At 39.4% G+C, this 27,527-nt stretch overlaps 3 protein-coding genes across 8 annotated transcripts in view; 1 reads left to right on the forward strand and 2 right to left on the reverse strand.

The window, feature by feature from the left end:
• The window catches only part of VPS39 (VPS39 subunit of HOPS complex), a 50,859-nt gene extending 38,371 nt beyond the window's left edge, over positions 1-12,488 (reverse strand). Inside the window, exons 1-2 of one of the 2 annotated variants that reach the window (XM_053593321.1) lie at positions 12,248-12,488; positions 1,796-1,861 (exon numbers count right to left, since the gene is read on the reverse strand). In XM_053593321.1, coding sequence (XP_053449296.1) covers positions 1,796-1,861; positions 12,248-12,320 — 139 coding nt within the window. In that variant the 5' untranslated portion in view covers positions 12,321-12,488. The remainder of the gene's footprint in view (positions 1-1,795; positions 1,862-12,247) is intronic. The other variant, XM_053593320.1, reaches the window with a different exon arrangement.
• On the forward strand, positions 2,260-4,207 carry LOC128587312 (zinc transporter ZIP1-like). The gene has a single exon (XM_053593326.1). The coding sequence runs from the start codon at positions 2,335-2,337 to the stop codon at positions 3,307-3,309; it is 975 nt and encodes a 324-aa protein (XP_053449301.1). The 5' UTR covers positions 2,260-2,334; the 3' UTR covers positions 3,310-4,207.
• Positions 12,489-15,055: 2,567 nt separating the features above from the next.
• TMEM87A (transmembrane protein 87A) overlaps positions 15,056-27,527 on the reverse strand; it is a 56,576-nt gene continuing 44,104 nt past the window's right edge. For 2 of the 5 annotated variants that reach the window (XM_053593636.1, XM_053593638.1), the window contains exons 16-20: positions 24,383-24,456; positions 23,956-24,017; positions 20,675-20,727; positions 19,605-19,635; positions 15,056-16,266 (exon numbers count right to left, since the gene is read on the reverse strand). In XM_053593636.1, coding sequence (XP_053449611.1) covers positions 16,225-16,266; positions 19,605-19,635; positions 20,675-20,727; positions 23,956-24,017; positions 24,383-24,456 — 262 coding nt within the window. In that variant the 3' untranslated portion in view covers positions 15,056-16,224. Of the gene's footprint in view, positions 16,267-19,604; positions 19,636-20,674; positions 20,731-23,955; positions 24,018-24,382; positions 24,457-27,527 lie in introns of all 5 variants that reach the window. The other 3 variants (XM_053593634.1, XM_053593635.1, XM_053593637.1) reach the window with 2 other exon arrangements.

Consider the following 27,527-nt stretch of genomic DNA (forward strand, 5'->3'; position numbering starts at 1 on the left):
GGAGGTGGCAGGTTCAAACCTGCCCCCAGCCAAAAAAAAAAAAAAAAAACAACTCTGTTACCCATCTACCTTAAGCTATTTACTATAGAAATATATATATTAGGTTGAAAGGTATGAAACTGCTATCTAAGTCTAACACAATTGAATAATGACAACAGCTCAACCTATTCTGGCATTAAGAGTAGCTTTCTATAAACTGGGGCTCCCTGGCATAATATCCAAACACATTTATTTTCCCTAAGTAGAGTACGGAAATAAAGTTAGGACTGGGTGTAATGATTCGTACCTGTAATCTTAGCACTCTGAGAGGCTGAGGTGGGTGGATTGCTTGAGCTCAGGAGTTTGAGACCTGGCTGAGCAAGACTGAGACCCTGTCTCTACTAAAAACAGAAAAATTAGCTGGGTATGGTGGCGCACACCTGTAGTCCCAGCTACACTGGAGGCTGAAGCAAGAGGATCTCCTGAGCCTAGGAGTTTGAGGTTGCTGTGAGCTACGCACTCTAACCAGGGAGACAGAGTAAGACTCTGTCTCAAAAACAATCAATAAATAAAGTTAGGGAAAGGAGTGAAGTATTTTCTTCCTCCCAATAAAGGATGAATAAATATCAAATGCTAGTTATTAGTCTCCATTATTACTGACAAAGTCACAATTGATGAGTGCTCTCATTTTCAAAGCCCTTTTATGCCTATTATTGCATCGGCCCTCCCCCCCAATTTTGTAAAACAGACAACGTAGAAGAGAAGATGGATATTGTAAAGAACCTGCTCACAGACGTGTGGCCAGGGAGAATTAATAATTAATCTCTTCCTAGTCCATCCCTTCTAAGTTAAAAAGATACATACGCTTTTTAATTTTTATTTATTTTTGAGATAGGGTCTTGCTCTGTTGCCCCAGCTAAAGTGCAGTGGCATCATAGTTTGTTGCAATCTCAAATTCCTGGACTCAAGTGATCCTCCTGCTTTAGCCTCCTGGGTAGCTGAGATGATAGGCATGCATCACCATGCCTGGTTAATTTTTAAATTTTTTGTAAAGACAAGATCCGACTATATTGGTCAGGCTGGTCTCAAACTCCTGGCCTCAAGTAATCTTATCTTGGCTTCCCAATGTGCTAGGATTATAAGCATGAGCCATCAAGCCCAGCCCAAGAAGATCTTTTTTTTTGAGACAGAGTCTCACTATGTCACCCTTGGTAGAGTGCTATGGTGTCATAGCTCACAGCAAACTCTTGGGCTTACAGCAAATCTCTTGCCCCAGCCTCCCAAGTAGCTGGGACTACAGGCGTCACCACAATGATGCCCAGCTATTTTTTGGTTGTAGTTGTCATTGTAGTTTGGCAGGCCTGGGCTGGGTTCGAACCTGCCATCTCTGGTATATGTGTCTGGCACCCTAGCCACTGAGCTACAGGTGCCAAACCCTAAGAAGATCTTTTAAATGGTGGATTTCCTGAGCTCACGGATTGCTAATTTTTTCCCCCTACTACCTCACCATTTATACAGCAATCTTATTCCTACCAGAAATATTTCTTTTACTGATATTGAGTCTCAAAAAAGTGAAAAGGGAAGAACATTCAAATCCACCTGTCAGTTGAGGTAGAATACAGTTTGGGGGAAACCCTGGAGATCCTCACATGCTTCTTTCCATATTCCTACTTTCCATATTCCATCTCCAATCCTCAGTAACTCTTTTTGGTTTGGGAACTACTGATTTCACAGTTGCATGGTGGTCGACTATCAAAACTCTGTTTTTCATGAGCAATAAGCCATTGTTCTCGGTTCTGGAAAATCTGTCACTTACCAACATCCTTCCGAATCCTGTAGAGAAGAAGATGTCCTTGTTTGGTTCCCACAAGAAGCCATTCCTCTGGAAAAGAAAAGAACTGTGAGAAAGGTCAATCAGCTTTAGTAAAACTCTCTTTCTTTCTTTTTTTGAGACAGTCTTACTTTGTCACCTTTACTAGAGTGCTGTGGCATCACAGCTCACAACAACCTTGAATTCTTGGGCTCAAGAGATGATTCTCTTGCCTCAGCCTCCTGAGTAACTGGGACTATAGGAGCCTGCCACAATGCCTGGCTATTTTTAGAGATGAGGTATCGGCTAGTCTTAAACCCGTGAGCTCAGGTAATCTACCTGCCTTGGTCTCCCAGAGTGCTAGGATTACAGGTGTGAGCTACCTGCCTGGTCAAAACTCTATTTCTTTAGCTGGAGCCTGTAATCAGAGATCAAAGTGCCAAGAAAATGAATTGTTTTTGACAGGCGCGAGCCCGGAACCGAATAGGTACAATGGAGTGAGACCAGCGCAAGGTCAGAGAGTCACTGGAGCTACCACAACCAGCATGGGGCCCTGGGGAGAAACAGAGCTCCTGGTGTGGCATCCAGAGGCAGGAGCTTCTGAACCCCTGGTGCCTGTGGGGCTGGAAGTGAAGTTGGGGGCCCTGGTGCTTCTGCTAGTGCTCACTCTCCTGTGCAGCCTGGTGCCCATCTGTGTGCTGCGCCAGCCTGGAGCTAGCCACGAAGCGTCAGCTTCTCGCCAGAAAGCCCTGAGCCTGGTAAGCTGCTTCGCAGGGGGCGTCTTTTTGGCCACCTGTCTCCTGGACCTGCTGCCTGACTACCTAGCTGCCATAGATGAGGCTCTGGTGGCCCTACATGTGACGCTCCAGTTCCCCCTGCAAGAGTTCATCCTGGCCATGGGCTTTTTCCTGGTCCTGGTGATGGAGCAGATCACACTGGCTTACAAGGAACAGTCAGGGCCACCACCTCTGGAGGAGACAAGGGCTCTACTGGGAACAGTGAACGGTGGGCCACAGCACTGGCATGATGGGTCAAGGGTCCCACAGGCAGCAGGAGCCCCAGCCGTGCCTTCAGCCCTGCGTGCCTGTGTGCTGGTTCTCTCCCTGGCCCTGCACTTGGTGTCTGAGGGGCTGGCGGTAGGGTTGCAGCGGGACCGGGCTCGGGCTATGGGGCTCTGCCTGGCTTTGCTGCTCCACAAAGGCGTCTTGGCTGTCAGCCTATCACTGCGGCTGCTGCAAAGCCACCTGCGGACACAGGTGGTGGCTGGCTGTGGGATCCTCTTCTCATGCATGACACCCCTAGGCATCGGACTGGGTGCAGCCCTAGCAGAGTCGGCTGGGCCTCTGCACCAGCTAGCCCAGTCTGTGCTAGAGGGCATGGCGGCTGGCACCTTCTTCTTTATCACCTTCCTGGAGATCCTACCCCAGGAGCTGGCCACTTCTGAGCAGAGGATCCTCAAGGTCATTCTGCTCCTAGCAGGCTTTGCCCTGCTCACTGGTCTGCTCTTCATCCAAATCTAGGGGGCTTCAAGAAAGGGGCAGGGGAGAGTCACTGTCAGGTGCCCTATTCTCCCTCCTCTTCCCACAGTGTATGGACATAGGAAGTAATAGGGAAGGAAAGTACTGAGGACCCAAATGTTCTCTGGAAGATAGAGATGGAGCCTTTGGGACTATCTGACCAATGAGAGGGAAGTAGGCAGACAAGAGGCTGGCCTCAGGCCCAAGGAACAAGAGATGGTCACATCTCTAGAGACATGATCACAGGGCAAGAGGATTGGGGAAGATATCTGAGTGCTAGAATCATATAAGGACAGACTGACACTGCGGGGCAGGGGTGGAGGTGGGTACCCAGCTGCTATGCGATAGAGGTATGGTGAGGTACAAGCCCAGAGTCAGCATCCTGTTGGTTCTAGCTCATTTCAGCACCCCTCTTGATTTTTTTAGCTTCTGCTCCCACTTCCCTTTTCCCAGGGAACTATTGCCAAATGGTCTCTCCCTGCCAGTTTTGGTATCTTCTCTGGCCTCTCTAGTCCTTCTCACTCTTTTAAAGTGCCAAACAAATCCCCTCCTTTCTTAAAGCACAGTGAGCCCTGCCCAGCACCTCAGTGGAGAGGGGTTGATTGTTCTTTTTTTGGTACCAGATCCTAGGATGTGACATAAATGTTTTCTGGCCTGGGGTCAGGGAAGGATTAGAGAGCTGCACCCTAAGAATACAGGACTTGGATGTGGTGCTCCATGCTCATATGATAAACACTGAGCTGCCAAAACTTTGTTTTTATACCTGAGGAGCCCAAGGAAAATGTCCACCCTCAGGATTACTTTTGGGGAGGGAGGGCTGTGCCTAAGGCCATATTCTCTATAATCTATTTTACTAACTGACCATGTTGTGGGACATGCTACCCAAATAAAAGATGTTTCTCTACAAAAAAAAAAAAAAAAGAAAATGAATTGTTTTTGCTAGCAGGTGCTGCCTGCAAAGCTAAGGAAAGTTTATATTCAAGAAATGTTCGAGACTCAACTAATAAAAAAAAATTATCAAATGATTATTAGGATAGACATAGTAGAGGATAAAAATGTCCCTGGTTTAACTGCTTCAAAATTAAATGAACCAAAAAGATATAAGGGATTTTTATTTTTATTATTTATATCTTTTTATTAAGATACATATTTAGTTAAGCTAAAGATAAGATGATGGTAGGCTGGGCACAGTGGCTCAAGCCTGTAATCCTAGCACTCTAGGAGGCTGAGGCAGGTGGACTGCTTGAGCTCAGAAGTTCAAGGCCAGCTGAAGCCAGACCAAGACCCCTTCTCTAAAGACAGCCGGGCATTGTAGCAGCCACCTATCATCTAAGTTACTCAGGAGGCTAAGGCAAGAGTATTGCTTAAACCCAAAGAGTTTGAGGTTGCTGTGAGCTATGATGCCATGGCACTCTACCAAGGGTGATAAAGTGAGACTCTGTCTCAAGATAAAAATAATGATATGATGGATGTTTATAAAATCATAAAGCGAATAATATAAACATGAAACTCGGTATCCAACCTCAGAAATAACAGCTGTGAGAAATTCTTTGAAGGTTTAATGATTTTAATTTAGGGAAAATAATGCCATAAGCTTACAGAATTTCTTATCTCAAAAGACAGTCTAGCAGATAATAACAGTGTTGATAAGAACGTGAAGAAATTAGAACCCATTTGTACATTGCCAGCAGGAAGGTAAAATGGTGCAGCCACTTTGGAAAACAGTCTAGCAGTTCCTCAAAAGGCTAAAATTGATGCAGCAATTCCCCTCCTGGGTGGAAAAAAGCTAAGGAAAGAGAAAACAAGAAAACTGAAAACATACGTCCACACCAAAACTTGTACACAAATGTTCATAGCAGCATTATTTGCAATAGCTAAAAGGTGGACACAAACCAAACACCTATCAACTGGCTAAACAAAATGTGGCACATCCATACAATGGAATATTAGCCAGTCAATAACAAGAAGTTAGTAGTGATACAGTATTCACAAACTCATCCTGGAAGAAGTGCTACATACCTCATTGCTGACTATCACTACGGTTACCAGATGGCCCAGGGGAGTACCACAAAGGTGACCATAGTGATATTCAACAATGAAGTATGTAGCACCTTTTCTAGGATGGGTTTGTGAACTTAATTGTCTGACCTTGGATGCTACAACATGGATAAATGTGAAAACATTGGATCAACTGAAAGAAGCCAGACACAAAGGCCTCATGATTCCATTTATATGAAATGTCCAGAATAGGCAAATCCACAGAGAGGAAAGATTAGTGATTGCCTAGAGCTAGTGGGGCTCAGGGGGAAATGGAAAGCAAATACAAATGGGTACTGGGTTTCTTTTGAGGAGGATGAAAATGTTCTACAATTAATTATGGTGATAATACATTCACTACCCTGTGAATGTACTAAAATACTACCAAATTGCATGTTAAATAGGCAAATTACATGATAAGTGAATTACATCTCAATAAAATTCATACTGAAAAAAAAATGATGGTCTAGGCCAGCAGTTCTTAAACTTTTATGTGTATCAGAATTATTAGAGGGTTTGTTCCAATACTGGGCCCTGCCCCTAGTACTGATCTAGGCTAAAAATAAAGAGGTTCAGAAACGGTTTAAATAATTGCCCTGATAGATCCCTATTACATCATTCAGCGAAGGCAAACATGCACAGATATTTCTCAGCTTTTTGATAACATAAAGGTCCCTCATTCCTTTCATAAACTCTCTTGATTCTTGATCCTCTGTAAAACAAAATGATGAATAATGGTAGAAACAGATAAACTTTATTTCATAAGTACTGTGTTTTAGGCAATGCTAAGTTTACATCATACGTTATTTCACTAATCCTCGCCATTATCCTTTGAAGTCCTCTTTTTAAATCCCCATTTTATAGATGAAGTCGAGGCCTGGGAGATATGTAACTTGTCCAGACTCACACCTGTGGTAAGTGGCGAAACTGGAATTCCAACCCAGATGTCTGACCCCTAACCTAAGGCATGCCATGTCAGTTTCTGGCTGGAGCTGGGTTTGAACCTGCCACCTCCGACATATGGGGCTGACGCCCTACTCCTTTGAGCCACAGGCGCCACCCTGGCATGCCATGTCAGAAGAACTTTAGCCAGAGGCTGTCTGAAGGGCAGGCGTTATATGTTTATAAAAACAGATCAGGATCGGGCGGCGCCTGTGGCTCAAGGAGTAGGGCGCTGATCCCATATGCTGGAGGTGGCGGGTTCAAACCTAGCCCCGGCCAAAAACCAAAAAAAAAAAAAAAAAACAGATCAGGATCCACATTCACTTCTCTAAATGATGTTCTTAGTTGTCCAGAAAAAAGACAATGATTCTATTTTATGTCTTAAAGTTAAGGCAAAGTAAGACATGGTGTGCTCTTAATGACATTAGCCGAAATCAAAATAACACTAGCTCCAGTGGAATGCTAGAGATTTATGATGAATCGGAACATGGAAATAAATCAGTCTGCAATGTTTGCTTTGTAAAAGATACTATGCTTAGAACTCTGTTATTGATATCACTATACTGGACCATGTTGGCAATACTAAAGTTGATTTTTAGGACATCCACTGATATTTCAGCTATAAATAAAATGAAGAGAGGTTGGGTATGATGGCTCACGAGTATAATCCTAGCACTCTCGGAGGCTGTTTGAGCTCATGAGTTAGAGACCAGCCTGAGCAAGAGTGAGACCCCATCGCTACTAAAAATAGAAAAATTAGCTGGGCATGTTGGTGGGCACCCATATTCCCAGTTACTTGGGAGGCTAAGGCAAGACGATCACTTGAGTCCAGGAGTTTGAGGTTGCTGTGAGCTATAACACTAGGGTACTCTAGTCTGGGACAACAGAGTGAAACTCTTTCTCAGAAAAATAAATAAATAAAAATAAAATAAAGTGGAAAATTTTTAAAAGTTCACTCATAACATCTATAAAAATCCCATAGGGATAAAAAAACAAAGGCGACATAATGTTCACCAGCTTCCTCATCCCTCTCTCTTCACTCTGCCCCATAAACCCTTGCCAGTTCCTGGGGGTAGGGGGGTGGGGGGTGTTTGTTTGTTTGAATCTCTTTTAAATTCTCAGTTTCTGACTGGGTGCCTGTAGCTCAGTGGCTAGGGCGCCAGCCATGTACACCAGAGCTGGCGGGGTGAAACCCAGCCTGGGCTTGCCAAACAACAATGACAACTACAACAAAAAAATAGCCGGGCACTGTGGCGGGCACCTGTAGTCCCAGCTACTTGGAAGGCTGAGGCAAGAGAATCGCTTAAGCCTAAGAATTTGAGGTTGCTGTGAGCTGTGACACCTCAGCACTCTACTGAGGGCGACACAGTGAGATTCTGTCTCAAAATAAATAAATAAATAAATAAATAAACCCTCTGTTTCCTCCAAAGTCTGCCAAAGTCTATCAATTTTACCTCCAAATGTACCTGGTACCAGCCCCCAGCCTTAGTCTTTCTAGGGAGCCCCGTGACAGCTTCATCTGGTCTCACGCTGTGTGTTCTTTCACATTCACTGTCAGTTACCTTAGAACAGATCTCTGATCCTGTCACACTGGGGCTTAAACAATCCTATGAAGCTGCATTAAAAAAACATGAGGCCCAACTCCTAAACATGACATTTTCTAAAGTTTATTTTCCATTCTTACTAAAATGTTTATTTCCCAGTATGTTTTTTAAAATCAAATGTCTATTGGTCATGAAAGGGAGTCAGAAAGATTAAATTCACTAGAATTAAAAAAATTTTTAATTAAAATTATTTGACCCTTCTAAAGGTTTCATTTGGAGATAATGAGGAGAAATACATTCATCACATATGCAAACTATTTGTAACAACTTCCTATTAAATATTAAAAGCACCCCCCCCACACTAACTCCTAATCCTCAAACTTGTGAGACCAACGGTGCATCTTCCAGTGCTTCCAGCACCACGCCTTGAAGAGGCTTGATTTGGTTCAGTGGGGGCTCAGGTAGCCAAGGGACCTGACCACTCTCTAGGATACATTACCATTTAACACAGCTGTTCACACACAACACAAAGAACCACAAGCCCGCAAAGCAGGCACAACCTGGGATGGACAGTTCCTTCGGAGATCTAATGCACTATGCAGAGCAGAGTGGAACACACTACACAGACAGGTGACACACACAGACAAAGCAGAGCCAGCATCAGAACTCCTGACAGTCTAAGGCTGAGCCACAAGGTTGGATTTGACCCTTCCTGGGAAGTGGGCACAGCCGGGCCCTACTGCTCATAATTACCCTAATGAAGCTCCACCCAAAGTACAACACAGTCCAACCTCCACAGTGTAACAAACAGCTCCACTCCTGGCCCAATGCCCGCCACTGCAGGGAACACAGAGATGAACAAATAGGGTGGTGGTCACCTCCTTTCTTTGGATCAAATGGCTAAGAACAGTGTGTCTCAAAACATAATCCCTCATTCGCTGCATTAGAATCACCTGGACTTACTGAAAATGGACATTCTTAGGCTCTGCAATGCAGAGATTCTGATTCAATGATTCTGCGGTGGTACCTTGAAATCTGCATTTTAGAATTTTTTTTTAATTTTATGTGACATTCACGGAGTTCCAAAGCTAAAACTATGAGAAGGCTAGCTTCCATCTCTGTCCATGCTACCCTGTTCTCTCCCTTATGCTATAGGTCTCATTTTAGTAATTTTGGTTTATCCTTCCATTGCTTTTTTTTGAAAAATATGTTATGTATAGACACATATGCAGATACACTCATATATACATATGAAGTCTGTATTTTTTACAGGCTCTGAACATACACTGAAGTTTGGGATCCAGTTTCTAGAATCAGACAAGATTTACTGAAATGTGACCTTGCAAAAATTCCTTAAGTTCTCTAAGCCTCAGGTTCTTCCTCTATAAAATGGAGTTTTATTATTTTTAAAGCAATTATTCATATGTTATTTAAAAAATTATGATACTTTCAAACTTATGGCCTGCCCCTAACACCTCTCCCGGCCAGAGCAGTAACTCCTTATTGGCTATTCTACCCTCCCATCACCATTCTAAGACTTCCCCCTAACTGAACCTATAGCTCCCTCTCACACGCGTGCTCTCTCTCCCTCTCCCTTTCCTCTCTCTCTCTCTTTTCTCTCCTCCTTGGTGCTGCTCTGCAGCATCCCTCCCTTGCCAATAAAAGCCTTTCGTACACCCCTCCTCTCTCTTCCCTTCTCTCTTGGTCTCTCCTCTCTCCCCCTCTCCCTCTTTCCCTTTCCTCTCTCTCTCTTTTCTCCCCTCCTTGGTGCTTCTCTGCAGCATCCCTCCCTCGCCAATAAAAACCTTTAGTACAAAAAAAAAAAAAAAAACCTTTCGTACAAGCAAAAGAAAAAAAAATTATGATAAATAAAAATAAATAGGGAGGTGGGTAGAGGGAAGGGGATTGGTGGGATTACACCAGCGGTGCATCTTACAAGGGTATATGTGAAACTTGGTAAATGTGGAATCTAAGTGTCTTGGCACAGTAACTGAGAGAAGGCCAGGAAAGCTATGTTAACCAGTGTGATGAAAGTGTGTCAAACGCTCTGTGAAGCTAGTGAATGATGCCCCATGATCATATCAATGTACACAGCTATGATTTAATAAAAAATAAATAAATAAATAAATAAAAATAGATAAATATTTGTTTAATTAATTTTTTTGAGTTTCACTTTGTTGCCCTTGGTAGAGTGCCGTGGCATCACAGCTCACAGCAACCTCAAACTCTTGGGCTTAAGCGATTCTCTTGCCTCAGCCTCCCAAATAGTTGGGACTACAGGCACCCGCCACAATGCCCAGCTATTTTTTGTAGCAGTTATCATTGTTGTTTAGCAGGCCTGGGCTGGGTTTGAACACACCACCCTCGATGTATGTGGCTAACGCTGTAACCACTGTGCTATGGCCTAACAAATATTTAATGATGAATACCCAGGAACTGTTCTGGTCATTGCAGATATAGCAGTCTACAAAACAAAGTTCCTGTTCTGAGGGAACTTATATTCTAACATAGCGTGGGAGAGATAATTATATATATAATTAAATATATAAAATAACAACAGGTGATATTCCATAGTAGAAGAAAGATAAGCCTAAGAAAACAGCACATTGGTAGACACAGGAAAGGTCTTGCTGATTTAAGTAACATTCCAACAGAGACCTGAATGAAATGAGAAATGAGCCACAAGTACTAGGGCAGGAGAGTGCCAGACAGAGGACACAGGAAGTGCTAAGGCCTTGAGGTAGGTATGTGTTTTGTGTGTTCACAAAACAAGGAAGACTGTGTGACTGGTACCAGAAAGGAGTAAGGGGTATACATGTACCAGAGGAAGTCAAGGAAGTAGCCAGAGTCTGATCATGTCAGGAGCTGCCAGGCATGGTAAAGACTTTGGAATTTATTCTACTTGTGGTGTGATACCACTGGAGGGTTTTGAGCAAAGAGATGTGTTCAGAGTTAGATTTTCAAAGGTTCATCCTCTCTTAATCTGTGTACATAAAAAACTGAAAATGGCACAAAGGCAAATACAGGGTGATCAGTTAGAAGATCTACAGTAATTCAGAGAGATGATGGTGCTTTCATAAAGAGCAATAATAGTGGAGATAGAAATGACTGAATTTTAGATTGGAGCAGATACAGTATAAAAGAGAATGAGAGAAATCAAGAATGATTCTAAGTACTCTGGGAGGCCAAGGTGGGTGGATCACTTGAGCTCAGGAGTTTAAGACTAGCCTGAGCAAGAGTGAGACCCCATCTCTTATAAAAATAGAAAAACAGAAGCAGGAGAATCGGTTGGCCCAGGAGTCTGAGGTTGCTGCGAGCTATGATGACATCATGGCACTCTACCCAAGGCGACAGCTTGAGACTCTTGTCTTTAAAAAAAAAAAAGACCAATACCAAGGTTTTGGCCTTATCCAAAAAAGTAAACAGAAATGCCATTTGCTGAGATGTGGGATACAGAGGAAGGTATCTTTGAGGGAAGTAGAATCAAGAACTATTGTTGCTATGCTACAGGACATCCAAATAAAGATGGTGAAAAGATAGGAGGATTACACAACTTTGGAGTTTAGGAGGAAATCATCATTATCAGTGTTCTCCTCACTTCTATTTCCCAAGAGATGGACTATGTTGTCTTGAAGACACTTGCCAGCTCAGAGATTATTTGGCCCTGTATAATCTTGATAGGTTGACCCTATCAAGTCAACCACTTCATGGTAAAAGCAGCACATTTGTAGTTGAGAGTCAAGATTTAGACTCTTAAGACCTTCATCTGTATTCCAGAGCACATAGAGATGCCTGACTCTGCTTTCTGCACTAATCAATCCCAAAAGGACTATACAAGTTTTCATAGGATTTCATGGTAGTTTGGAATGATTGTTCTTCTACCTAGAGCTAGGTAACTTGGTCACTTTAGGTATAAGGTATTCACCCACTTAGTTAATTAAGAAGTTAGTAACTATGTGAGTTACCTACAGGAATAAGAAGTGAAGGGTTGAGTGTTCAGTAAGGGGGGAAAGCATATAATGTTAATTATTCATGCCTAATAACCAGTGCTGTCTTTCATCTAGAAAACGCAAATCACCTGAACAAGTTCAAGCTCCCAGCAAGCTGAGAACTTCCCACTGCTTTGCCCGCTAGACTAAAGACTTACTGGACATCGAAATGGGTCAAAGCTGAGCACAATTAAAAGGAAAACTCAACCTCCAACTCTGCACAGCGCAACGGCAGGCGGAACGTCCCTAAAATGACTGGGGTCCCTGAGGATCCCCCAAGCAGCGTCGCGGACAGCGCGGTCTGGAGCCCGTGGCCATTTCTCTGCCCTTCATCTTCCCAGACCTCACTCGGGCAGGATCCGACCGAAGCCCACGCAACCCGACACCTGTCCACTTCTCCAGCCTCGGTCCCCTGGCCCCTCGGCTCACCCCAGGCAGCCAGACAGTCGATCTGCAGAGGCAGCTTTTCTAGGATCGGTACTGGCTCGAAAGCGTCGTGCATGGCGGCGAGCAGAGAGTTGCGGCCGCTGCCTCGCCCCCAGTGTGCGGGACCCGGGCAGGGCCCAGAAAGAGACTGGGGTAAGAGCAGACCAGGATCCGGCCGGGAAGCCCAGCTACAGGCCCTTTAGCAACACAGCCATCAAACCCGGACTTCCTGCTGGGTAAGCCCGCCCCTTCCGCAGCCGCGGTCCCGCCCCTTCCTCCCCAGCGCCCACGGCCTTGTCAAGCGATTTACTGGTTAGTTCCCAGAACCCAGAAAGTTCCTTCTGTTAGAAGTGGTTAAGAATTCGGGCTTTGGCGTCAGTCAGACCTGAGATGAAGAGCTGTCGTTTAGGAAATGAGCTGTGCTGTTTAGGAAACAAATCTTTCCAGGACTAATTTTTCTAATCTGCAAAATGAGTAAACATCCTAGTTGTAAGCGCCTCGCAACACCTGACATACTTTAGGAGTTCATTGTTTTATCGCAGTATTACCACTATACCCCAAACTAGTTAAAGTACCTTACCTTTACACTCACTTTCAAAGATGTTGTAGGCCAGTGGTTGTAAAAGTGTGGTCCCCAGACCCGCAGTATCAGCATCACCTGTGAACTTGTTAGAAACGTAAAGTTTGAGGCCTCACCCCAACTCTACTGAACCCGAAATTCTAGAGGGGAACCATAATCTATGTTTTAATAAAACCCAAATGAGTCCATACGCTTAGAAGCTTGAGAACCACCGATCTAGGCTAGGGTTTACCAACTGCAACACTACCGAACTCTACAGCAGAATAATTCTTTGGGGGAGAGGGGCTGCTCTGTGCAGAACAGGACGTTTAACAGCACCCCGAACCTCCAACTACAACTGTCTTATTTTGCCAAATGTTCCCTGGGAGGCACAATCACCCTCTCTGTGAGAACGACTGAGATCAATGCTTCTCAAATTTAATGTGGATATTCGAAAGCACATGTAGTGAGAGTAAGATGGAGTCATTCAGGCTAGGGCAAACATGACACACGTTGGTCTGGCGGGTTTAGGTCCTAAGCTACCTTTATCTCCTGTCTCCCATTCTTACTGTTTTATAAATCCAGCTCCTACCCTTAAGATGCCTATCTTGAGTAGTTTGGGTGAATTGATTTAGGAGATTAATTTTGAATTAGAATGCTGTAGTAAGTCACCATTACGCTGATTATTATTTGGAATAGAGGTTGGCATGTGGTCTTTGCTTTGAACTTTTACATATAAAACTGTGATTTTGGAAATGATAGAACAGAACAGTCTTGGAGAAGCTACTCTCACTGTTCTCAGAATCCCGGCCGCCTTCTGACAAAGTTTGGTGGATCTATCCCAATCTCTGCATATTGGCTGACAGACCCAGTAACATGTTGTTAAAATGTAAATTTTGATTCAATAAGACCAGAAGGGGGTCCTCAATTGAGCAGTTCTAACAAGTTCCCAGGTGTTGCTGATGTTACTGTTCTCTGGACCACATTTAGGCAGTAAGAGTTGGAAGTAAAATAAATTCACTAACTCTTGGAAGTAAAATAAATCTTTTTAAATTTATGATCACATTCTATTAAATTAAATTCTCCTACACTGTGTCTTACATCCTAATATTCCTTTTAGGAAGGTAAGTGGCTCTCTCCTCTTATAGGTCTTGTTCTGAGATTACCTTAGTTTAGTATTCCCCCTGGAGACTTTATAAGACAACAAAAACAAAGACAAAAAGAGTTTGAGCTGCAAAAATAATATGTATCTGGTAACTTCCTCCAAAAAGGACATCAGGTTAAGTCATAAAATTAAGCTTTGGAGTTTAAAACAAAAATGTAGAAAGAAAAGGGTGATATGAAGTCAAAAAAATGGTCCTGATGACAAAAAAAAAAAATGGTCCTGGTGACTTTATTTGTATACGTCAGTGTTTTTTATCTGTAAACTAAACTAGGGATACTTGTCCCATCTTTACCAAATGCTGTTCTGATAATCAAAAGTATATTTTCAAGGAGTCAGAAACACAAAACTCACTAAGCAAATCTGTGGTAAGGCTGATTTTCACCATAGAAATTGATTACCTTCTTAAAATTTAGAATTATCAGCTATTGTGCTGGAAGAAGGCCTAAACACCTCTTAGTTCCAGGACCAAGACCAAATACACAATATAAACTTTAAGGTAACAGGCCAGTGTGAAACTATAAATTCTTTCTGAACCTGTACTAAGAAATGACACGTGATATCCAATCTCAGTAGTCTAGGAAGCCATTTAAGTAGAATTATCAAGCGCCAGGCTATGGAATTTGTCCTATACATTCCTGCTTAACATAGTTTTTTCTCCTAGTCTCAAATAAACATCAAATCAGCCTCATAAAATAACTGACCAACTATCCTGGTGCATTGTAACTGTTACACATCTCAGTTTAGTATGCAGGGGCAGCACAGGACAATACCAGCAGCCCCTTCTGCTAGTGAGTTAGCATAAGAATATAGTCGGTTCTTCATATTGTTCCTCAGAGATATTTGCCTAGGTGATTTAAAAAAAAAAATTTTTTTAAATCACCATAACAAAGAGCTGTAGACAAGCTATTTAAATGTTCACACTTGTACTACCATGATTTAGTGAATATTGTGGTCACATGGTCACAGATTTCAACAGAAAATATGACAATCTAGAATAAAAGCCATACAAAGAAAATTTTCACAAGAGAGAAAGGTCTTTAGAGAAAATTTGAAAAAAACAAACAAGAAAAATACATTAATTTTGTTAAAATTTTTTTATATTAAAAAGTGGCATGAACTTTTTACATACAACAAAAATCTTAGGGAAGGCAAAATTGAGTAAAATCAGTAAAACAAAAATATCAAATGAATCCCATCACCTTGTGATGTTCCTTATAAACAGTCTTTACACCAACACCAGCTATTAGAACAGTCAATCCTAAAGAAAGAGCAGCAGTCCAGGGCCTCCACACTACTTAAGAGTAACTGTTTAAATTAAGCCAGCAGCACTGGTTTCCTTTGTAGAAACTCCTTCTTCTGAAGCATTTACAGACCCTCTAGCAGGGTGCTCAATCACAGTAGAGCAATCTCTGCATGTAGTGCCACACCCAGTTAATGGCATGCAGGCAAACAAAACATTGCCTAGGACTCCCAATGCCACCCTTGGAGGCTTACAAAAACAGTAGTTAAAAGTGCACCACATTGCCAGCAATGGGATGTGTCACAATAGCAGATGTCAAAAGAGTTAAGCTAATATTACTCTTTAAAGTACATCTGAAATAGAAAAATCTTTAATATACGCCATTTGTAAACAAAATTGCACTTGATTTCACTTTTTTAAATGGTTTGCATCACACTGTAACAGTTTCTCTTTTTTTCTTTTAATTATTAATAGAACCATGGCTCCTTAACTCGGAAGAGCCCTTTTTCCTCAAAACTACCTCTGCAAGATATAACCTTAACTTCCCAGGAAAATGAAAGATAATTTACAATTTCCCCCATCACCTATTTAACTCCCTAAATAAATAAGAATTACAGGCAGTTGCTCCTGGGGATTACATATTATGGTGTTGATGACACAGTCCTTTAGAAGACGTTAAACATTTTAGTTTGACAGATTAAACAACTGAAACATTATAGAAATTTCAGGAACAACACACATAAGTTGCATAAACATCCATGTCAGGGTTTGGAAGAGAAAAGGGGCATCAATGTTGTAAATACGAAGCTTGTAGATTTTTTTCATCCTATGAATTTGTTTTCAGTAAGATGTTCTCCTCATTCTGACGCCTCTCACCAGTTCCAATGCCCAAAGTTCAAGGAACAGATCAGGATGTCACTACTTCTTTTAGTTCTATGGAGCACTGTAGAGGACTGACACAGAAGCTGATTTCTTCCCTGATACTAGCCATCTTCAACTGCAAATCTTCCCATTCTTTACTCCATTTTGGATCTTTCAAAGTGTGTGATCATTCGTTCCTGGGCAGAGGAGGAAAGATTTATTCTAAGTAGGTTAGTTTAAAATGGCATACATTCTAAATATCTTCTACAGAGTCTATCTAAACACACATTTCCCACAAGTACTTGTTTATGTTAATTAAATGTTTAGAGCAATGGTTCCTAAACATCTATGAAGATTTTGAAACATACAGTTGCATAGTATATGAAATCGACATACAAAAATCAGTTGCATTTCTATACACTAACAACTATCCAAAAAGGAAACTGAGAAAACAAACCCATTTACAATAGCATCAGGAAGAATAAAATACACAGGAATAAATTTAACTGAGGAGGTAAAAGACTTATATACTAAAAACTATGAACAAAATTAAAGAAGACAAATAAATAGAAAGATAGCCTATGTTCATGGATTGGAAAATATAATATCATTAAAATGTACATACTACCCAAAGAAATCTATAAATTTAATGCAATCCCTATCAAGATCTCAATGTAAATTTTTACAGAAATCGAAAAAAATCCTAAAATTCATATGAAAACACAAAGGATCCCAATAGCCTATAATACAATCTTGAGTAAAAAGAAAAAAACTAGAATGACTTCCTAACTTCAAAATATATTACATGACTATGGCAGTTAAAACAGCACTGTGGCATAACAATATGTAGACCAATGGAACAAAATAGAGAGCCCAGAAATAAACCTAAATATCTATAGATATATTTAGGCTTACTAAATATCTATAGATATTTAGGTTTACTCTTTGAAAAGAGTACCAAGACTACAAAATGGAGAAAGCATAGTGTTCTCAATAAATGGTGTTGGAAAAGCTGGATATTTGCATGGAAAAGAATCAAACAAGACTCTACTTTTCAACATATATAAAAATCAACTCAAAATGGATTGAAGACTTAAAGATCAGATCTGAAACTACAAAACTCACAGAAGAAAACACGAGCTTCTTACATTGGACTTGACAATAATTTCTTGGACATCACAACAAAAGCATAAGCAACAAGAATAAGACAGACCAATAGGACTGTGTCAAACTAATAAGCTTTCTGTACAGCAAAGGAAATAATCAACAGAATAAAAGGTAACCTACAGAACTGGAAAAAATATCTGCAAACTATGTATAGCCGTGCATTGCTTAATGACAAGAACATCCTAAGAAAGCTGTCATTTCATCACAGTGAGGATATCATGGAGAATACTTATTGAGGTAGTATAGCCTTCTCCACACCTAGGCTATAGTGTAGCATACTGGTCCTAGGCTACAAACCTATAACAGCATGTTACTGTACTAAATACTATAGCAACTGTAACACAGTTGTATAGTATTACAACTTACAAATACAGTAAGTATTTGTGTATCTAAACATAGAAAAGGTACAGTAAAAAGAGTATTATAATCTTAAGGAACCACTACCATATATGTGACTACACATCATTATGTAGAACATGAAATGTGGTATTCACTGTATCTAATAAAGGGTTAATATCTACAATGTATAAGGAAGTCCTACAACTCAAAAACAAAATACAATTAGCCCTATTAGAAAATGGACAAAGGATCTGAAATTTCCTTAAGAAATTAAAAATAGTACTACCATATAATCTAATAATCCCACTTCTGGATATATACTCAAAGAAAAAAAAAAAAGCAGGGTCTTGAGATATTTGCACTCCAATTTTCACTACAACATCTTTCACAATAACCAAGAAACAAAAATAACCCAAGTGTCCACTGAAGAAAAGATAAAGAAAGTGTGGTATATACACAGAGTGGAATACTATACAGCCTGAAAAAGGAAAAAAATTCTACAACTTGGACAAACCTTGAGAGAGTACGCTAAGTGAAATAAGCAAGTCACAAAAGGACTTAGAAGCCACAGAAGCAGAAAGCAGACTGGCAGATGCCAGGGGCTGGAGGAGGAGAAGGGATAGGAGGAACTGCTATTAATGGGTATAAAATTTCAGTTAAATAAGATGAAAAGGTCTAGAGATCTGCTGTACAACACTGTACTAATACTTAACAATATTGTAATGTAAACTAAAAAAGTTGTTATGAGGGTAGATCTCATTGTTATGTTTTTTTACTTGACCCCACATCTTTGACATTTATTATGTAAACCTGCAAAGTCTTACATAATTTTTTCAAAGAGGAAGTATGAACAGATGGCCGAACTTGATGCCAACGAAAGTACTATAATAAACCTCTATTCCCATGAGTGGCATAATCAGGTTTCAGTTACTCAGCCCTCTCTGGGAGGAATATAGCATGATTGTAGAATTGAAGCCAAAGGGAAGCCCTAAAGGCAAATAAATTAGCAGAGAAAGACTCCCAAGAAGGAGATCTGGGAATTACAGAATACACCACAGAAAGCAAACTGTTACGTGGATAGGTTCAAATCTGAATGGCGGGGTGGTGCCTGTGACTCAAAGGAGTAGGGCACCAGCCCAATGTGCCGGAGGTGGTGGGTTCAAACCCAGCCCTGGCCAAAAACTGGAAAAAAAAAAAAAAAAATCTAAATGGCGGAATTCTCAATTACTGCAATGCATAGAACAGCTAAGGAATCTGGCACTGTAATATCCTCCATCACAGAGCAGGCAAATAGAAATGAATAAACCATTTTTAGCACCCATTCTACACAGTTTAAGTCAGAATCAGGCAAGATGCTCCACAAAAGCTTTCTGAAATCAAGAGACTAAAGAATAATCTAATACTCAGAACATGTCTAGAACTAGTTTCCATGAATGCAGGACACAATTCTAACATAAGACTTCATGTGAAGCCTTCTAGATGAACTGTAGAGAGGCAGATTTAAAAATTGAAAACCAACATAAATATTATTCAACATAACTAATTAACATAACAAACCAACATAATTGATCAACATACAATTAACTTCTTTAATGTATATAATAATTTAATATATGATATAAAATATAATTTATATTTTGTTTTGGTCTATTATATGCCTTTCTCAATATTTTTCATTACTGCTATCTTTTGGCCAAGATTAGATCAGGGTTAAATTTGCATTTCTGAAAAGAAAAAGCAAGTAAGTTGTAGAGAATATGTTATCTGCTGCCCAACTTTAACAAAAACATTCTCAAGTCTGATTATGTAACTGTGGAAAAGAAAAGGGGGGACACGTATACATAGAAGTAAAGAGAAGAAACATTCTTGGATGTTTAAACTGTATTAGTATTTCCATTCTTGTTCTTTTCCACTATATCAACCTTAGTTCTTCAGGCCAAATCAATAAATAGAATCTTACTACAGAAGACTCATGACTTCCTTTTAAGTCATCAGATCCACAATTTATGCACATGATTTGATTACTAACCTCATCTGAATCCAGAAGGGCTGGGAGTGCTCTGTAGAAAGAGAGAAACACTAAATTGTAAAATAAAGCAATAAACAGTTAATAAAAGTCAGTGGGGCAGAGATAGTGGCTAATCCCTATAATCCCAGCACTTTAGGAGGTCAAGGCAAACCTGAGGAGTTTAAGGGTATAGCTCCAGCCTGAGTGATAGGGTGAGATGCTGTCTCAGAAAAAAAGACAGTGGGATAATGAACACAATTTAAAGGTTTTTCTAAAAATATAATTATCTAAAATTTGTATCTTATTAATGGTCCTTTCAAGACAAAAAAAGGCAAATACAATGAACAACAGAGTATCAGAGTTATAGAAATTGTATAGAAAAAACAAAACATGTTCTGCAGGTGGCACACATAGCTCAGTGGCTAGGGTGTTGGCCACATACACGGGAGCTGGTGGGTTCGAATCCAGCCTGGGCCTGCCAAACAACAGTAACAACTACAACCAAAAAATAGCTGAGCATTGTGGCGGGCACCTGTAGTCCCAGCTATTTGGGAGGCTGAGGCAAGAGAATCGCTTAAGGCCAAGAGTTTGAGGTTGCTATGAGCTGTGACGCTACAGCACTCTACAGAGGGTGACATAATGAGACTCAATGTCTCAAAAAAAAAAAAAAAGAAAATGTTGGGCAGTGCCTGTGGCTCAAAAGAGTAGGGCACTGGCCCCATATACCAGAGGTGGTGGGTTCAAAAACCCAGCCCCAGCCAAAAACTGCAAAAAAAAAAAAAAAAAAATGTTCTGCAATGTCCTAGGACCAATGTTTCATTAAAATTATCACGCTGAAGAGGAACTCAAAAATTTCAAAAGAATTATTCCATTGTTTTTAGCAAGATCTACTATAAGTTAAATCTTTCTAAGCAGAAATGTCATATGAATGATGCATCCCAATTATATTTGTTTGGCTGTTACTGCTAATTTTTAAATTATTTTTCAACATCTTGTATTCTCAGTATGCTCTTTAGCTCATTCAATTAAAATTTATTTTTTTTAAGTCATACTAATTTTTAAATATGATCCTGGTGGATTCAAAAACTTACACATCTGTCACTGAAGAAGGAACATTCTCTTCTACCCATTTCAAATCATCTTCCTGCTGGGAACATACAAATATCAGTTGTTACTAAAATGAATCACATTATATATCTCAAGTAGGTATCTGAAGGTCTTAAAATCTTTAGTCTTTTATAACTCTAAAGTACTAAATTCACATAACAAATGGGACCGAAAGAAAAGTCACGTGAAACTTAGTAAATGTAGAATATAAATGTCTTAACACAATAACTAAGAAAATGCCAGGAAGGCTATGTTAACTAGTGTGATGAAAATGTGTCAAATGGTCTATAAAACCAGTGTATGGTGCCCCATGATTGCATTAATGTACACAGATATGATTTAATAATAAAAATAAATAAAATTAAAAAAAAGTCAAATAACATTTTTTTTTAATTTTTAAAAATACCTTTGACCAACATCTCCTGAATTTCCCTCAGCCTCTGGTAACTACCACTCTACCCTTTTCTTTTATGAGTTCAACTTTTTTAGATCCCACATATAAATGAGATCAGGTAGTATCTGTCTTTATGTGCCTGGCTTATTTCATTTAACATGTCTTCCAGGTTCATTCCTATTGTCACAAAAGACAGGATTTCCTTCTTTTTCCAGACCAAATAGTATTCCACTGTGTATGTTTATCTTATTTTCTTTAACCATGTATCTGCTGATAAACATTTAGGTTGATTCCTTATCTTGGGGATTGTGAATAATCCTGCAGTGAACATGGGAGTGCAGGTGTCTCTTCGACATACTAATTTTATTTCATTTACCCAGTAGTGGGATTTTTGGACCATACTGTAGTTCTAATTTTTTTGAGAAATTTCCCTATTCTTTTCTGTAATGACTGTACTAACTTACATTCACACCAACAGTGTAAAATGGTTCCCTTTTTCTACATCCTTACTAATACTTGTTATCTTCGGTCTTTTTGATAATAGCCACTTTAACTGGGGTTAGGTTATATCTCATTATGGTTTTAATTTCCTTGATGATGAGTAATGAGGGGCATTTCCTTAATGATTAGTGATGATAAGCATATTTGCATGTATCTAATTGGCCATTCTTTTTTTAAAGAAATACCTATTGAGGGCGGCACCTGTAGCTCAAGGAGTAGGGCGCCGGTCCCATATGCCGGAGGTGGTGGGTTCAAACCCAGGCCTGGCCAAAAACCACACAAAAAAAAAAAAAAAAAAAAAGAAATACCTATTGAGGTTCATTGCTCATTTTTTAATTGGGTTGTTTTTTGCTATTGAGTTGAGCTCCTTATTTTGGATGTTAACCCTTTATCAAATGTATAGTTTGCAAATGTTTTTGCCCATTCTGTAGATTGTCTTTTCATTTTGCAGATTGTTTCTTTTAATGTGCAGAAGTTTTTTAGTTTGATGTAATCTCATTTCTCTATTTTTGCTTTATTGCCTATACTTTTGAGATTATATTAAAAAAAAATCACTGCCCAGACCAATCTCATATTTTCTTCTAGTAGTTTCATAGTTTTAGGTCTAACATTTAAGTCCTTAATCCATTTTGAGTTGATTTTTACATGCAGGTAAGGGTATGATTCATTCTTCTGCCCATGGATATTCAGTGTTTTCAACACTGTTTATGGAAGTAAATATTCCTTTTCCATTGTGTTCCTTGCACCTTCCTCAAAAGTCAGTGAACCATAAATGTAAGGATTTATCTTTGGGCTCTCTATTCTGTTCCATTCATCTATCTGTTTTTATGTGAGTACTGTTTTGATTACTATAACTTTGCAGTTTTTGGCTGGGGTCAGGTTTGAACCCACCACCTCCAGTATATGGAACAAGCGCCCTACTCTTTTGAGTTACAGGCGCCGCCCAACTTTGCAGTATATTTTGAAGTCAACTAGCATGATGCTTTTAAGCTTTGTTTTTTTTGCCCAAGAGTGCTTTGGCTATTCAAGGTCTTTTGTGGTTCCAAATAAATCTTAGGATTTTTTTTTTCTATTTCTGTGAAAAATATTAGAATTTTGATAGAGATTCCACTCTGTAGATCACTTTGGGTAGGATGGGCATCTTAACAATATTAATTCCTCCAATCCATAAACAGAGGATATCATTCTTCAATTTCTTTCATAAGTGCTTCATAGTTTTCACTGTACATGTCTTTCAGCTCCTTGGCTAAGTTTACTCCTAGGTATTTTATTTTTGTGTAGCTATTATAAATGGGACTTTTTCATGATTTCTCTTTGGATAGTTCATTGTCAGTGCATAAAAGTGCTAATAACTTCTGTTTGCTGATTTTGTATCCTTTAACTTTACTGAATTTGTTTATTAGTTCTAATGGTTTTTTGGTAGAGTCTTTAGGGTCTTCTACATATAAGATCATGTTGTCTGCAACAGGGACAACTTAACATCCAATGTGGATGGCTTTTATTTTTTTCTCTTGCCTAACTGTTCTGGATAGGACTGCATAGTTTAGTTTTTAAAATCCTATAGCAGGGGCCAGGTGCAGTGGTTCATGCCTGTAATCCTAGCACTCTGGGAGGCTGAGGCTGGAGAATCCCTTGAGCACAGAAGTTGAAGAATATACAAATCCACGGACTGAATGATATCCTCTAAAAATAGCTGGGCATTGTCATGGGTGCCTGTAGTCCCAATTTCTTGGGAAGCTGAGGCAAGAGAACCGCTTGAGCCCAAGGGTTTGAGGTTGCTATGAGCTGTGACATCACAGCACTCTACCCCAGGGTGACAAAGAGACTTGTCTCAAAAAAACAAAAATAAACCCTATAGCAGAAATGTAAAATGACATTCTATATCCTTAAACGTTCTCCTGTCATTGGTCTGATACCTAGAATTTACATCATGCAGGCTTTCTGCCTTAAAGTTGAGATAAATTCTAGAGCCCATTATTGTAGAGCGAAGGCCCAGTTCTAATAAAACAATCTCCTGACTGAAAAAAAATCTTGGTCTTAATAAAACAAAAACTCCAAAAAAACCCGTAAGTTATTGATGAGGAGGCTATGACTTCATTCATAAAAAATATTAACTATAACAATAAGACTGGTCTGGTACTTCTTTACAGTAGTGTAGCAAACCATCTAGTTAAATGGTCTAGATCTTAGACTTACTTGCTACCTGTTTTTAAATATGTAAACGTAATACATATTAAAGGATTTAAAAAGCAAACTTAATCATAACATATGTGCAAAAATCATCAAGGCCTGTGTATAACAACTGAGTTCCACCAAGGACTGGAAAACAGGACAAAGACCAAAACAAAAAGGAAAAAAGGTCACACTTACTGCTTTGTTTACTTTACTATTTCCATTGGGTTCTTGTTTGGTACTTCTCATTTTCATTCCTTCTGAAGAATAAAAAATTTAGATTGGTTAACTTTGTCAACAGACCAGCAATGACTGAAAAAATTGATTCAAAGCTTATTTCAAGCTGCATGACACTTGTGACTTACACAACAGATGTTTCTCCACCTTTACATTTATATTGGGAAGCTCAAAGCTAAATTTTCAGCTCATTTCTAGCAAATAAACTGAACATTTACAGTAATTTACTGAATTTACCATGGCTTCATTTTAAGATTCACATCCTTATTTTCTCTTAACCCTAACACCACCTCATACCAAGTTAAGGAACAATAGTTATAAAATAATAAATAGCGTATTCATATAAGAAATATATAAAGCACAAATGAAAGGTGAATTTTATCACTACCAAAGCTTTCCTTCAGCATAGGTTCCTTCTGTTCATCATCCTCCTCTTCCTCAGACAATGGTGAAAAGGCAAACCTGACCAAACAAAGGTAGAACAGAAGGAAAAATCAGCAAGCTACCAAAACTACTACAAAACTAATTGTTGGAACTCCAATTATGATGATTCATAAAATCAGTTTAATGAATAAAATAACTTTTCCCCTTTGGAAAGCTCTTAAGATGAGACTGCATTAGCAAGAGAGAAGCAGGACAGTGTCACATTTATAAGTACAGGCTCAGCTGCATCCTACCTCTGATAAGTTACTCTACACCCTCAGTTTCCTCATCTGTCAATAAGGGGATAAATAGCATGTTACTCATAGAGGTATTTTGTGAAAAGTAAATAAATCATTACAAAGAGTGCTTAGAACTGTAGGATAGCAAACATTCAGTCATGTTCTTTTATAAGGATGTATCACACAGTTAAGTAAATTCTCATTTAATTTTAAATATCAGCTTTCAAATTAGGAGTTAAGAGAAAGGAAGCCTAATTTTGTGTGTACCAGGTAGCTTAAAATCTCAGTTTTCGGCCAGGCATGGTGGCTCATGCCTATAATCCCAGTACTTGTATTGAGAGGCCAAGGAGGACGGATCACCCGAGCCCACTAGTTTGAGACCAGCTTGAGCTGGTGAGACTCCTCCTCTAGCCAGGGGTTGTGGCAGGTGCCTGTAGACCCACCTACTTGGGGGGCTGAGGCAAGAGAATCACTTGAGCCCAGGAGTCTGAGGTTGCTCTGAGCTATGACATCACAGCAGTCTACTGGGGGTGACAAAGTGAGACTGTCTCAAAAAAAAAAAAAAATCTCAGTTTTCATTAGCCAGGGATGGTGGCACGTCCCTGTAGTCCTAGCTATCTGGGAAGCTAAGGCAGGAAGATTTCTTAAACCTAGGAGTTTGATGCTACAGTGTATTATGACTGCACTTCAGCCTTTGCAAGAGAGAGAGACCACACCTCTAAATGAGATGAAGGCCTGATCTCTGGCTCTGGTACATCTCAGAAACCTCCTCTTCACAACTTCCAAGAAACTCGGCAAAGCAGCTGCCAGACAGGTAATTCCTACAATGCTTTAGCTTTGACCTCACACTGTACTTTCCATTTTTATTATTACCTACTATTTTCATTCTATCTCATTTTTAAATTGCCCTTTCATTATAAAAACTCTTAACAAGCTAAGAATAGTAAGGAACATCTGTAACTTGTTAAAGGGTAACTAACAAAATTCCACAATAAATATGATAGCTAATGATGATATTTGAGAAGCATTTAAAGTCAGAATAAGGTGAAGGAGGCTGCTCTCATTGACTCTGTTCATTATTATACAGGAAGGCCTAGCCAACATAATACAAGAATCAGAAATAAGGCTGGAAGATTATTTGGCAAGAAAGAACACTATGTTAGACTAAAACTAACCCAATAAGGTATTAGCCAGACTTCCTGTAGGGGTTGAAAACTAAATTTCAGCCATGAGGGTAGTATGTGACTAAGCTCCAATAAAAACTCTGGACTCCTAAGACTCAGGCAAGCTTCCCAGGTTAGCAATCCTATGTGCATACTGTCATATACCTGGCTGGGAGGAGGTACACCCTCCTTTAAAAACCTTGAGTGCTGAGTGTCTAATGGGCCTTCCTTGATAGAAACAATGTATATGTGTCACTGCATTTTTTGCTGCTGGGGAAAGCAGTAAGCACTGGATGTTCTCATTCAGAAGAGGGAGAGAACATAAGAAAATAAAATATCCGGCGGCGCCTGTGGCTCAAGGAGTAGGGTGCTGGTCCCATATGCTGGAGGTGGTGGTTTCAAACCCAGCCCCGGCCAAAAACCACACACACACACACACACACACACAAGAAAAAACCATATGCTCCAATAAAATCAATCCATTCGTTAAAAAAAAAAAAAGAAAAGAAAATATCGATTTCTCCAGACTCTTTTTCCTTGCTGACATTGTTTTGTTGTAATAAATCTTAGCTGTAAGTACAATTGCATGCTGAGTCCCACAAGTTGTAGTACTCAATTGCTAAACAAATGGGTAGTCTTGAGGATCCTCGAGTATCTCAAACTGGAACAGCCCAGATGCTCACTATTAGGGGAAGAAGTTAATTTAACTGTACTGTTTATATACTATGTAATGTTATGCCATACGTAAAAATGAATGTATGCAACTTAAACTAGTTATGTCAGAAGGAATTAACAAAGTCATGAGGAATGGAGCAGTGTTTTAAAAGAAAAAGGAGATAAAGGAAGAAGGAAGGTAAGGTATTAATAATTTTTTTTTTTTAAATAACTGAGGAAGGGAAACTTTTAAATACAAACAGAGCTAGCAAGTAATCAGTAAGTAATAGATGGTTCCCCAGAATGTCTAGGATCATTCTGAATAGTGTGGTTTCAAATCTCTGTCATTTTCTTTCATGGTTTTTCTCCATTGTTTGACTTTTTTTTAATGAACCTATATTAAATGTATAGTTTGAAAAGACAACAAGTCTATTTTCATGGGGTAAAAGGATGTTCCTATTTTCTTTCCCAATCTTTCATTGCTATGTCTGATCATAGTTATATACCACCTTTCCTTTTTCTTACTTTAGTAGTGTGATTGTTTAAGCTCTTAACTTCCTAAATGTAAAAGGAGAAAAAAGGGTAATGATAATGGATATTCACAAAAAGGCAGTTCTTAAATAATTAATATTTTCCTATAGTCAGACAAATCAAATTCACATGTGAATTTTAAATTTCAAAATCATGTAAGTTTTCATTTTATTCTTTCTATTATTATAAAGTAAACAGGGCTTCTGAATATAGAAATTTTTCTTTCCTTCTGGATACTACACAGGAGATGCTCATTACAAGTGACATAATATATCTACCTCCTTTATTTACTAAATAAATACAAGCATACTTCATTTTATTGCACTTCACTTTATTGAGGTTTGCAAATACTGCAATTTTTACAAATAGGAGGTCTATAGCAACCCTGAGTCAGGCAAATGTCAACAGCACTATGTTTCCAATAGCATGTGTTCACTTTGTGTCTGTGTGTGAATGTTTTGTAGTAATAAAGTATTTTTTAATTAAGGAATGATGTATGTTTAAAAAAATACTAAAAATAAAA

This window comes from Nycticebus coucang, chromosome 6 (assembly GCF_027406575.1).
Source record: "Nycticebus coucang isolate mNycCou1 chromosome 6, mNycCou1.pri, whole genome shotgun sequence".
Classification (NCBI taxonomy): domain Eukaryota; kingdom Metazoa; phylum Chordata; class Mammalia; order Primates; family Lorisidae; genus Nycticebus; species Nycticebus coucang.

Excerpts from the sequence above, each read along its gene's own strand:
- LOC128587312 (XM_053593326.1), top strand. The coding sequence starts at position 2,335 with ATGGGGCCCTGGGGAGAAACAGAGCTCCTGGTGTGGCATCCAGAGGCA.